The sequence below is a fragment of the Seriola dumerili genome, unplaced genomic scaffold (assembly GCF_002260705.1).
Source record: "Seriola dumerili isolate Sdu_G_001 unplaced genomic scaffold, Sdu_1.0 BDQW01000092.1, whole genome shotgun sequence".
Classification (NCBI taxonomy): Eukaryota; Metazoa; Chordata; class Actinopteri; order Carangiformes; family Carangidae; genus Seriola; species Seriola dumerili.
In genome coordinates, this window is record NW_019174347.1 from 913,475 (window position 1) to 926,860 (window position 13,386).

The window sequence follows — 13,386 nt, forward strand, 5'->3', positions numbered from 1 at the left end:
TCCACTGTGTGTTTGGGTACAGAGATAACATTACACATACACCATGTGATAACTGTAAAATTACTGTCCACTTTACAACGGGTCTAAATGTGGTTACAGCTGTGGGATGCCGTGGAGGGGTCGTTACGTTGCAGTAATGAAGACGGCGTCTCGGGGATCACGGCTCTGGCCTTCCTCAACAACAGGTTAAACACACACACACACACACACACACACACACAGAAAAACACTTGGGCCGTTGGTGTGTTTGATGGAGATCTGAATGAGTTTTTGAAATGCTGGGTCTGGAGTTTCCGACTTTACCGCTGCTGTTGGTCGATATTTCATCACAATTTTTAAATGGAATTTTTCTTCATATATCACGAGCAGATTACATTAAAACTGTCTGGGGTATCAGCCAGTTGCCTCTAACCTAATTACAGCTCATGCGTACACCTGAAGTGAGACGTAACATGAATCCCTGCACCGACGGTCTCTGGATATAAGCTCAGTCTCACTGCACAGTGAAACCTGTTGTGTACTTGGTCCTGAGACGCCATGTTTCTCCTCTTCCTCCTCAGAATCGTAGCGGCTCGACTGAACGGGTCTCTAGATTTCTTCACTGTTGAGATAAACAAACCTCTGGGTCTGCTGCAGTACAGAGGTGAGACTCAACATCACATCTGTGTACAGATGTTTCACTGCCAAGTAGTGTTTTTATTTTGACCAGTGAGACTCTCTCATACACAGATAAAGTAGGAGAAGAAATGAGCCTGAAGATTCCCCGATACTTTATTGATAAGACTGCGTGTCCTCCTCCTGCAGGTGCCCCTGGGCGGGGCAGCATGCCTCCGTCTCCCTGTTACAGCAGCGAGGATGTGATCAGCCTCCAGCTCACGCGCTCCATACAGTGTGCTCACCAGAAGCCGATCACGGTGCTGCGAGCGGCCGCCGGGCGGGTCGTCACCGGCAGCCAGGACCACACAGTCCGGGTAACAGATGTGTTTCCTGTTTTTTTTAACCCAAGTTCCTGAGAAGGAAAAAAGCATCAGAGTCCTTGATCGTGTATATTTAGTTTCTTTAGTTTTACAACAGTTTAATCACATTCATGTTAAAATGCCAAATATATGACAAACTGATTAATAACAGTAAACATGACTCGATAAAGATGTATATGTATAAAACCTTACAGCTCCTCTCTCTGTGATTGTTTGTCAGGTTTATCGTCTGGAGGACTCGTGCTGCCTCTTCACCCTGCAGGGTCACTCTGGAGGGATCACAGCCATCTACATAGACCAGGTCAGTATGACACCCTCCCTACAAACACACATAATACGTATAATAAAATGCATCTGTCTCGGTGAAGCCTGTAGTGTCCTGCGGTCATGATTTCCTGTCTCTCTCAGACGATGGTTCTGGCGAGCGGCGGGCAGGACGGCGCCATCTGCCTGTGGGACGTCCTGACTGGGAGCCGGGTCAGCCATGTTTACGGTCACCGTGGCGACGTCACCTCGCTGGTCTGCACCACCTCTTGTGTCATCAGCTCAGGACTGGATGACCTCATCTGTATCTGGGACCGCAGCACTGGGATCAAGCTCTACTCTATACAGCAGGTTCTGTACATGTGTGGTCCGCTCTCATCTCTGATCCTTATATATATGATTCCCGACCTTTTTCTGTGACCTGTTAATACAGACTTTTGTCTTTATGCCCCGCCCATTCCTGTAATACGTCTAATATCTAAGATATACGGTAAAAAATAAAGCAAAGATTAGAGAGAAATGTACAAACTGTTTTGGTAGCAGAATATTAATTTCCTACCCTGGCCATTATCTTGCAAACCTTTATTTATCTAAAGGCCAGTCATATTCTACACTGTTGTTATTGTCAAATAATCCCATGTGAGGCCCGACACCTACTGGTTCTCACTGAAGACACACATGTTCAACAGTCGCCCACAGATGTATACTTCTGGAAAAAAAAGCTCAGAGGTTTTGAGAGCGAGAGTGAATATTCGGTGGGGACTATTTTCAGCTGCAGATGAATACATGTTCTCTGTGCTCTGGTGGGTGTTTCCAGCAGCAGGACGGTGTATGTGGGATTCAGTCCAAATAAACTACAGTGCGTGTGTTCATGGCGATGAAGGAACATGTGTCCCAGGTTAACAGTGAGGCTCACTGATGTGTTTTTGGAAACTGCATGAAATACATAAACTAGTGTAGGATACATACATGTTTGACTTTAGTCTCTTCATGGGATTTGTTGACAAGAAGAAAAACACAGGATATTGCCAGATTTATCCTTTAAAGAATGAACATAATCTACTCATCTAAAATCTATTAATGAACCTAATCTACCTTAATCTACTGTCTCCTTGGGTTTTTCTTGGGACTTCCTGGTTTATTTATTTGATCACCTCCATATTCAAGTGGAATAATTCTGAAATTTCACAGCTTCACAGGAATGTATTTTAGTTTTCCTAAAACGATTAGTTGATTAATTTATACACTGAGAAACACAAATGAATGCTGTCAGTATTTGATCAATAATTTAAGTCATTCATTCAGCAAAATGCCAAACGTACACTGGCTCCAGCTCCTGAAATGTGAGAACTTGATGTTTTTTCTTTTATATAATTGGAAACTTTGGTTTGTACGTTGGATGGAAAATGCAAACGTGTCGTCTTTGGCTCTGGGAGCTTGTGATGGAACGTGTAAATTCAAGATATAATAAAATAGAATAATCTCTATACTGTCCCTGGTGAGTTGGTCGACCTAACCTCTTCCTCTCTCCTCAACAGGAGGTGGGATGCGGGGCCAGTCTGGGAGTGATCTCCGAGTCCCTCCTGGTGACGGGGGGCCAGGGCTGCGTCTCCTTCTGGGACCTGAACTTCGGGGACCTGCTGCAGACGGTCTACCTGGGCCAGAGCAGCGACGGGCAGGGCGTCCGGCAGCTGCTGGTGCTCGACAACGCCGCCATCGTCTGCGACTTCGGCAGCGAGCTGAGCCTGGTGTACGTGCCCTCGGTGCTGGAGAAACTAGACTGAGGGAGGGATGGACGGCAAAGGTCGACGATGATGATGATGATGGTGGGAACACTCACTGAAAAAAAAAAAACATGCATCAGAACAACCTTTTCCTCTTCATCATTTCGACTTTCCCCCTTTCTTTTGCTTTTTTTTTTTGTTGTTGTTGTTGTTTCTGACACCGGGACGAGACACGATCTTTACATCACGGTTTCTTTGTGCACATGAGGCTTTTTTTTTTTTTTTTTATATGGGTGAGATGATTTAAGTGCACACCTGGATGCAATGAGGAAGGAAAATCTGAACACTGTGCAACCTGCTGCATTTTATCAGAGGACGGGGACAGGCCCTCCACACTGATGAGCTGACATTTAACGAGGGTCACGAGGTCCGTTCAAGAAAAGCTGGATGTTTCTCACCAGTCACCAGTTTGTGCTTTTCTTTTATTTTCTTTTTTCTTTGTTGGTGTGTGTGTGTGTGTGTGTGTGCAGGCGTGTTTGTTTTTGTGGCTCTGCCCTCTATGCTGCTGATACGGGTGGGGCTTCACAGTAACCCCCCCACCCGCCCAGAGAGGAAGATAAAACTGTCTCCTTATTTTTTAATATTCCTGCTGCCTCGTTCGCTCGAGAGCAGCGACGGCGAGCTCGACGGGTTTACAAGCCTGTTGGGATGAGCTGAGCAGTTATACATAAATGTGTGTGTGTGTGTGTGTGTGTGTGTGTATGTCTTGGAGATTGAATGAATGAATGAATGAATGAATTTAGGCCCTTTTTTATGGCAAAACTCTGCTGAGAACAAAAAAAGTGATTGGTTATGAGTGAGATGTGTGTGAGGGAGAAGTGATGATTACTGTATAAAGTGAACCTCCAGCGGGGGCTGTTTTTATATGTATAAATCTATTATTTATTAGCGGTACATTTTTGAATAACAGTTTGTTTATGAATGGCTAATCCTGGCTCTTAAACGAGAATTTAATAATGTGGAGATAAATGTAAAGATGGTGATTGTCTGGGTTGGGGCACTGGTTATCAAATGATTCTTCGTCATATTGAACTGGAAACACTGAAGTGTTTGTTTTTGTGAGGTAGGGGGCTGAAGGGGGAGAAGTTCCTCCTTTGATCCCAGCCTCGGCCTCTGATTCTGGGGTTACTGATGCTGTACGAGGGGCCCCCGTGTGGCCCCTCTCTCCCCCGTGTGCTACACCTTCATCAGGCTACCTCCATTTTACAAACTGCTTGAATTTTTGGACGACAATAGCGACGTCACCCTGCACAGGCGTCGTGTTTACATTGGCTACCGTTTTTTTTTTTTTTTTTATAAATTGTGCCCTTTAGAGATTCTTTTAAAAATCACGGTTATCTACAACTGGTTCAACTTTAACAGTTTCCATTTTTGCTACAAACGGTGACAAAAACTTACTTCACAACGTCCAACATCGGATCTCACAGTGCGTTTTCTAGTCATTACCATGTTGTTGATGCAGACTTGAGGAGCTGTCTTAGAAACCTGTTCACCTCTTTCTGCGGGTGGTCGGTGAAGATGTGGAGAAAGGCAAGTCAGTACATCCACTTTACCCACATAAAGACTTGGTGTCTCTTTAAGTGTAACATATAATATGCTCCGTGGCCCGGTTCTGTTAGACAGTGTTCAGAGAGAGAAGGGGGGGGGGGGGTATCATTTGACAAATTAACTACTGGATTGGATTAGAACAGCAATCATTAGTGGATTAATTGATCTACAGGGAACCCAACTATTTTGATAATCAGTTCATCCTGCAGGTCATTTTTCAAATGTGACAATTTGCTGCTTCTCCTTGTCTTACATGGTATTTCAAATGTTTTTGGACTGTCGGGCTTTAGTAAATTGTGTTGGAAATTTTCCGCTGTTTTCGGATGTTTTTATAGATCAAACAGATTAGAACACAACCGATGCTGAATTTTCAGGCCGATACCGATTTCAGGGAGTAAAAAAAAAGTTCCTACACGTGTGTATGGCGTGTCGTCAGGATAAGGAAGCAATGCTCGACCAGTTGAAGCTAAAGATAGTCTCTTATATAAACATATGTGCTGATACTGATATATCTGTGACAGTGAGCGTTAAACCCCCGTACTTGTGGAAATGTTTTCTATCAATTAGAAGATTGCTAATTGACATCCTCTAATTTGCTAATTGAGTTAGCGAGTTTCATAAAAAAAAGGTTCGTCAGGAGCCGGTTTCACAAAGACAGATTATAGTTTAGATGTAACAAATAGTCAGATTTCAGGTAGATGTCTAAATTCATCCATTGCACGAAGCAGTTTAGGCCTTGACCATCTTAAGCTGGACTGTAGTACAATGAATTCTGGGTAAATAAAGACTTTTCAAAGTTAAAAAAAAATGGCAGCTGAGCTCTGTTTACCCCAACAGAAAGTGTTTGTCTTCTGGAAGAATTCAACAATTACAAGGACGTTTTACTTGAAGAGTGAAACAATAAAAAGAAAAATCAGATTTTGGTCTCTAAAAACTCTTTCCCTTCTCTTTGCTCTCTTCATAACGATGTTAGTAAACCACAAATTATGAGCCATGTTTTTCCTTTATTTTGTCGTTGAGTGCTACTGGTCAGTGCCGGTGTCATTGCTTGTTACCATGGTAACATTGGGGCCTGAGTTAGCCTGGGGAAAAAGCTGTCTAATGTTGTTTTTTAGTTTAAAATTAGTCGGTCTTTATTTTTGTGACGCGGCCTTACCAACATTGGTCTGTTGTGTTGGTCCAGTCTTAAATTGGCTCATAGATCAGTCTAGTCTGAAATATCTTTGTGAAACTGGCCCCAGATGACTTACTTAAAGAAGAGGAGATAAAGATGAACTGCTCATGGTGTAATAATTGAGTAGTGCAGAGTTTCTCTAAATCCCTAAAAGTGAGAAAGTTCACACAGTAATTCTGTACACGAGTGGAAATCCAAGCTGCACGTCGTTAGATCTTATTTTAGTCGGTGCCTGAACTTCACCTCCTCCCTCTGGTAACCTGCTGAGAGAATGTAATCCTCCAGCTTTAAGACTTCTCCCTGTTTGACACCAACAACATCCAGAATGTATTTTCTCCAAATCATCCACCATCTACTGTATCTGCGTCTGTTGAATGTAGTCCCCAGAAGGTGTGACCAACAAACCTGTTAAAAAAAACAAAACAAAAAACAGCGACTAAATCCTTCACAGTATCGCATCGCAACACTAATTCAATGCACTGTTAACCCTCTCTGACGCATATGCTCACACACACTTGGCACAAATGCGAACATCAGCTTACGCACAGGAAACGTGGACGTACAACAAGTAGACATGAAAACCAAGTTCACACTGAAGAGGGTCACAGGTCTGGTTTCACAGGGATGCAGCATCAACTAGTTTCTGTTCTGCACAAAACAAGCAGCTGAAAACGACAACTGTTGACCTGCAGTGTCAGTATTCACATTGTATACATTTAGAGATACCATTCATTCAGCAGGAAGCAGACCTGTGATCTCCCTGGCTCTGTAACCGTGTTAATGTTTTAGCTTTGTGTTTTCTGTTGTTAACGGTAGTCGAGAGAATTTTAGAAACGGAACAATGTGTAGCTTTTAGATTTTGCCTTTTCAAACTTCTTGTTTTCTAGCAATGTGAATTTGAGTTCAAGCTAAAGTTAGACACTTTGGGGAAAAAAATGTTTTATCTACTTCCCGGGAGAGAGTTAAACGAGGAGATCAAAACCACACTGTAATGCAAAGCTAACGGTTCCAGGTAGCAGCTGGTAGGTTAGCTTAGCACAAAGACCAGAAACAGGAGGACACAGCTAGCCTCTGTCTTTGCCTCTCATGTATACGTATTCATTCAGCTCACAGAGGTGACAACTGGTTTCTCTAAAAGATAATTGACTGATCTAATGTTCTTAAAGTGTTTTCAGAATCCTCAAAGACTCTTCTAATCATCTGGATGAAAAAATATTAAGTCTGCTGCTCAACAATAAAGATTTTTAACTCCAAGTTACAACCCTGTGTCCTGGCCAGGCAGCCAATGAGCAGCCATCTTTGTTTTGATCAGGAAACTGCGGCACAGAGTTAAAAATCTTTTTTTTTTTCTTTTTTTTTATCACAGCAGCAGACTGAATATTTTTTCATCCAGATGATGAGAAATGTCTTTGAGGATTCAAGAGATGACTTCTGAACAACTGTAAGAGCTTTTAAAATGACGTTGACCAAATGACCAAAACATCACTGGTTAGTTATCCTTTACAGAAACCCGGACATGAATATATGCAGATACATGAGAGGCACTAACTGGGGATAGTAAACAGCTAGCTCGGCACTGTTGAACAAAATCTAATTAACCTAACAGAGCTTTCATTTGTTTAATTAATACAAAACCTAAAGTGTAATATTTTATTTTTATGTTTTACAGGGGTTATATAATGGACTTTTTCTTGGTCTGACCAGTTGCCAGGCAACTGTAACGTTATTAGTCGCAGCCAAGAACTAGCCAAGCACAAAACTCAAAACTGCAAATTCTCATTTTTACATTTGAGAGTTTATTCAAATTAAAGCAGCATGTTAGCATTTAGCATAGCTAGGCTAGCTGTTTTCCTGTTTGTAGTTTTTGTTATTCACTTACCAGCAGGTGTTACACTATTTTCTGTTAAAGTCTGACTGCATGGATGTTACTCTGGTGGTTGGAATTACTGACATCAGTCAAAATACATGACAATATTTAGTTTCCAGGCGCAGTAGGTTTCTGAAACAAGTCTTCAGAACTTATGACTGTTATTCTGCTCTGCTTCTATTGACCTATACCTGGACACTGCTGCATTCAGTACTTACCAGGTACGTGAGATTTCTCTCACCTTCATGAAAGACTGAGTAACACCACACAGCTCTATCAGGGGTCAACAGAAGCACAGCAGAATGAAGGTCAAAGTCTTCAGAACTTGTGACCCTAATGTGCCTGGAAATTGTTGGTCTTCCTTCCCACCAGGTTCACACACTGAATATGCAACAACCACGTATACAGAGTAACATCCATGTAGCAGCGTCCATGAATATGGTGTCACACTGGCTACAACTTCATATGACGCAAGAGTGCTGTCAATCTTCTCACTCGGTGAACTGTCTGCTAGAAAGTGAATAAAATAATTTCCCTAAATGTTAAACTATTCCTTTAAAGGAAGGAGGGAGGGTCGGTGTAGCAATTTCAATTGAATCTTAGCTTCTTATGAATGTTTTGGTTCATTGCATATGGACTTGGCCTTGTAACAATCCATATCCAACAGTACTTTGTGAGGTCATGAATACGGTTTGCCCAGTTTATTGAAGTAAACCATGCTTGTTGTTGCTGTTCAGGATCAAACATACCTTTTCATCCTGTTGCTTTCACTCGTGCAGCTCTCACTGCACCATATCAGGAGTCTGTGGTTGCAGCCTTGACCTCCATTTCTCCTTTTGAGTTGTTAAAGCAGGGAAGAAAAAAAAGGAACGATTGTGTGGCAGCATCTTCACAATAAAAAGGCAGAAATCAGATATTTGAACACATGGTGGTCCACATCTGATCCTCCACCAGCTGCCTGAACCAGGAGAAATCATAGTCTGTGTTATTTCTCACGGTTTAGACCTCTGTCAGGAAAATCAGAGCTGTGACCAAAAAAATAAATAAATCTATAACTCCCCATGTCTGCTCCTTTCCCCCCCTCCAGCCTCCTCCCTTCATTGGCAGGCTACAATCTACGCAGGCTGTAGTAGTGGAGGTAACTTATTTACTATTTTGTAACACAAAAAAGCGCAAGACTTTGTACTAATTTTCAAATAAAGAGGCTTTGATACCACACAGTTGTCTGTCTACTGGATTTATTTGATCTTTTTTACAATAATGAATGATTAGTGACATTTTTTTATTTTTGGAATACTAACTTTATTTAAGATATTTACAGTGTTACAGACGAAGAAAAAAATCAAACTTGTTAAGACGTGCTGATTTGTATGATGCTCGGTGTTACCATGACGACTGAGTACACGCACTGATTGAATTGGAGGGGTGTGTGTTTTTTTTTTTTTGTGTCTTAAAAAATAGCTCCACCCAGCTCCTTCAGCCTGTCTGCTTCAGCTCCACTCATCCGTTATTGCAGACATTAAAACGATCGCAGACCAGCGCAGAAGGGAGCAGCCGAACACTGTCACTACCTGGTGATGCCTTGATGAGACTGTGATAATGGAGTGCATGCTGGGAGTTTTTTTTTGTTGTAGTTGTTGTCGTGCCCAGATCTGGTGCTGGAAGTGCAGAACAGGTTCCATCCATCACATACATGTAAAGAAAAGCAGCAGAAAAGCGACAGGAGGAATGAACGGATACGAGACGAGTGCATAGTGATCTGGTCCCAGAAGCCGCCGGTGATGGAAGGAGAAGCGAGTGTGTTTGTGTTTCAGTGGAAATTCACCAAACTTCAAAACTGAACCCCTACCATCTGCCACCAGGCACATCTTGGTAATCTACACCGCTAACACGTCACCAGCTTTCCCAGGATTCAGCGTGTTTTTTTTCTTAAAAGCGAGATTAGAAAGCTACAGGCCTCCGCGACGCCTGGTGGTGGAGTGAGACAAAGGCAGCGTGCCGTGGACTCGTCTCAGTGCTTGTTGAGGCTCCAGAGTGGGTCCAGGCTACTGAGCGGGTCGTCACCTTTTTCCTCTCGAGTCCCGTGGAGACCCTGACCCTCTGCCGGCTGCAGGAAGCTCTGTTTGGTGACCCGCTGCTTCCCTTTCCCTCCTCCCTCCATGGAGAAGGCCTCGGGCGTCAGCGAAGCCAGCAGCTCCAGAGACGAAGGAGCAGGAGCAGAGGAAGCAGGAGGCGGGCTGATGCTCGGCGCAGCCTCTGGGACCGGCTGGTGGTTGGCTGCTGGAGGGGAAGGGGAGACGGCATCCAGGCCGTTGGGTGGGGGTGGAGAGTGGGCAGGGGAGGAGAGAGGCGGGCTGAAGGAGGAAGGGGGTTGGGCGTCTGTAGGGTGACAGGGGTCCTGGAGCGGCTGGATGTCGCCCAGAGAGTCGAGGTCAGGTAAGAAGGTGCCGACCTGCTCCTCCAGGCCACACTGGGCCTCCATGGCCGGGTCTGTGGCGCTGGGCGGCCGGATGCTGAGCTTGGCGATGGTGGCTTGGATGGAGCTGATGGGCATGTCGCCGCCGAGGACGATATCCTGCTGGGACTCCTGTCTCAAGTAAGGCTGCAGGGAGACGGCGCAGAGAAGAGAGAAATGTTCAGATTGAAAAAAAAAACAAGACAGAAGAGACACTCAGGGAAATGAAAGAGCCTCTAACTACTGAAGTGACAGCAGTACCTCATCAGACCAGAACTCGTAGAATTCCTTCAGAACAATCAGGTGAGCAGAACGGAAGCAGATACATTCAACATCAAAGCTCAGATGGAAACGGTTAAACAGACTGGAGCTACCAGGGAACAAAGATTCAAACACTACACTAGGGTCATTCTACTGCTCCATCCTGCTTCTACTTCTTCCTAACGGTGGACATTTTCAATTACACGTGTGAAGTATAACTTTAAAGGGTTAACAGTTAACACAAATTACAAAAAACATTTTAGTTTCTGGATTTAGGTGACTATGATTTGAAATGATCGTCTACAATCTAATGTTTTGTTGGTGGTGCTCATAACATTGGAATATTTGTGTGGAAAAAAAATCAATAGCCACATCTGTTCCAGATGTTTTGTTAGCTTGAATTAAGGGTAAAAAATTTGATATATAAAATAAATGAAAGTGCCAAAATGAATTGATAATGAAATTTGTTCCAGTTCCATTTACCTGTGACTGTAATTAACAACATGCATGTCCAGACTACTAAAAAAAACAAACTGTCCATTACTGGCTTTTCATTCTACCAGCGAGCACCTGAACATAAGCACAGGAAGGTAAGTACATGATATCTCCTGACTTTACAAGTTCACATGGAACATCTGAACATTCAGTTAAACGTTGAACTGGCTTTCACTGGATCACTGGGACACTGAGGGTCAGTTCAGTTCTCAAACAACACTTTGTGGTGAGTTTTCAGAGTACACACTGAAAGCTTGCAGGGCACAGACGCTGGCGAGTCCAAACCCCAGTGTCACTAAAGCTATTTAACTGTCTAGTGCACCTGGAATGAGTTCTGGACCAGAAGAGTGACAGACCTTTGTGGCTGCAGAGTTGGTGTTCTTGCTGCAGGTGGCAGTAGTGATGCCGTGGCGCTGCAGGACGTGCTCGGCGTGTTTCAACACGGCCTCATAGCAGAACTTCAGGTGGAGCTGGAGACGAGACGCGGAGGAGGAAGTTCAGTGACGACACATTCATCGCAGCAGGTGTTTCAGTTTATTCATGTGTTTTATATGTAATGTTAATTTTATTGTGTGTGTTGTTATTTTTACAGCAAGAAAACCACAGGATTCATCTGTGACAGAGCAGCTGTGTTATCAGCACAAAGTGTCTCAACACACTGCAGTCACCTTATTAACACTATCTCTAAATTATTATTCATATCATGTGGGAAGCGGGACATCTTGGAAATGCAAATCAAATTAAAAATGTAAGCGAGTGAGCCTCATCTGCTGAACATCTGGAGTATGAAAACTGCCTAGTGTAATTTTTAACTTCTAACATGAATCACATATTACCCTCAAACACAACAGCAGATTCCTGTGTATCTGACCTTCTCCTGCAGCATGTTCTTCCTCTGCTGCCTCATCTTCTTCACCAGCAGTGGGAGGTCTGGGATCCCGTTTCCCGCCTCCAGCTCCTGCAGAGCGGCGTACAGCAGACAGAACGCGCCGGTGCGTCCGACGCCCGAGCTGAGGCAGAAAAACGTACAGCCTGATTAACCACACTGACCCTGAGGCACCTACCGCATCACTGAGGAGGTAAGGTGAATATCAAGTAACAAAACCCACTGGTGCACTGAAATCTGCAGGGATCAAATGATAATTTTAAAAACTGGAAAACTACATAATGTATAGAAGCGTCTGTAACAAACTCAGCCTGATGTAGTTTGATTCTTAGCTTATGGACAGTGCAAAGAATAAGATCTTATTGATTTACTAGATTTTAGTTATTTTTGCTTTGTTCAAGTTGTTTAGGTTCATTCTGGATCAAATCTTCTATATTATTGTATAAGAAATGTATTTGTAATTTTATGACTGTGTTTGTTTAATTCTGATTTGTGGCACATTTAGTATCATTTGCCTCATGCTGTTATGTTGCTGTGAACCCTTTGACTTTATTAACTGATTGACTTTATTCATTAAAAAAGGTCAAAAGGTACAAAACAGTGTTACAAGGTCAAAAAGGTACAAAACAGTGTTACAAGAAATGAAGTTGAAATCTTCCCACCAATTACTCCTGTGTTGGCCATTGAGGTTAATGCAGGCGTTTCTGGGTTGAGACCAGTTGTCGGAGGAACTCGTATCGTTGTGTTGTGTTGTGTTGTGTTGTGTTGTGTTGTGAACGTGCTTGTGTTTCTGGTGAACTAAACATTTCCGTTGGCAACCTCTCGTGATAGTCCACGACACTCACACACCACAGGGTGGCAGCGATGCACCGCAGAGCTGTTTGCTGACTCCCTGGTCTTAGAGAGAGATCTTGTATCTGACCTTCTCCTGCAGCATGTTCTTCCTTGCTGCCTCATCTTCTTCACCAGCAGTGGAGGTCTGGGATCCCGTTTCCCGCCTCCAGCTCCTGCAGAGCGGCGTACAGCAGACAGAACGCGCCCGGTGCGTCCGACGCCCGAGCTGAGGCAGAAAAACGTTACAGCCTGATTAACCACACTGACCCTGAGGCACCTACCGCATCACTGAGGAGGTAAGGTGAATATCAAGTAACAAAACCCACTGGTGCACTGAAATCTGCAGGGATCAAATGATAATTTTAAAAAACTGGAAAAACTACATAATGTTAGAAGCGTCTGTAACAAACTCAGCCTGATGTAGTTTGATTCTTAGCTTATGGACAGTGCAAAGAATAAGATCTTATTGATTTCTAGATTTTAGTTATTTTTGCTTTGTTCAAGTTGTTTAGGTTCATTCTGGATCAAATCTTCTATATTATTGTATAAGAAATGTATTTGTAATTTTATGACTGTGTTTGTTTAATTCTGATTTGTGGCACACTTTAGTATCATTTGCCTCATGCTGTTATGTTGCTGTGAACCCTTGACTTTATTAACTGATTGACTTTATTCATTAAAAAAGGTCAAAAGGTACAAAACAGTGTTACAAAGTCAAAAGGTACAAAACAGTGTTACAAGAAATGAAGTTGAAATCTTCCACCAATTACTCCTGTGTTGGCCATTGAGGTTAATGCAGGCGTTTCTGGGTTGAGACCAGTTGTCGGAGGAACTCGTATCA

The 13,386-nt window shown here is 43.2% G+C and overlaps 2 protein-coding genes across 2 annotated transcripts in view; one reads left to right on the forward strand and one right to left on the reverse strand.

Moving 5' to 3' along the window:
* Nucleotides 1-8,832, forward strand: part of scap (SREBF chaperone) — a 30,715-nt gene extending 21,883 nt beyond the window's left edge. Inside the window, exons 17-23 of the mRNA XM_022746181.1 lie at nucleotides 100-185; nucleotides 561-643; nucleotides 805-971; nucleotides 1,198-1,278; nucleotides 1,386-1,592; nucleotides 2,780-3,067; nucleotides 8,702-8,832. Of these exons, the coding sequence (XP_022601902.1) occupies nucleotides 100-185; nucleotides 561-643; nucleotides 805-971; nucleotides 1,198-1,278; nucleotides 1,386-1,592; nucleotides 2,780-3,025 (870 nt within the window). The 3' untranslated portion in view covers nucleotides 3,026-3,067; nucleotides 8,702-8,832. The remainder of the gene's footprint in view (nucleotides 1-99; nucleotides 186-560; nucleotides 644-804; nucleotides 972-1,197; nucleotides 1,279-1,385; nucleotides 1,593-2,779; nucleotides 3,068-8,701) is intronic.
* Nucleotides 8,833-9,046: 214 nt separating this feature from the next.
* Nucleotides 9,047-13,386, reverse strand: part of ptpn23 (protein tyrosine phosphatase, non-receptor type 23) — a 17,664-nt gene continuing 13,324 nt past the window's right edge. Inside the window, exons 22-24 of the mRNA XM_022746182.1 lie at nucleotides 11,697-11,835; nucleotides 11,182-11,295; nucleotides 9,047-10,216 (exon numbers count right to left, since the gene is read on the reverse strand). Of these exons, the coding sequence (XP_022601903.1) occupies nucleotides 9,626-10,216; nucleotides 11,182-11,295; nucleotides 11,697-11,835 (844 nt within the window). The 3' untranslated portion in view covers nucleotides 9,047-9,625. The remainder of the gene's footprint in view (nucleotides 10,217-11,181; nucleotides 11,296-11,696; nucleotides 11,836-13,386) is intronic.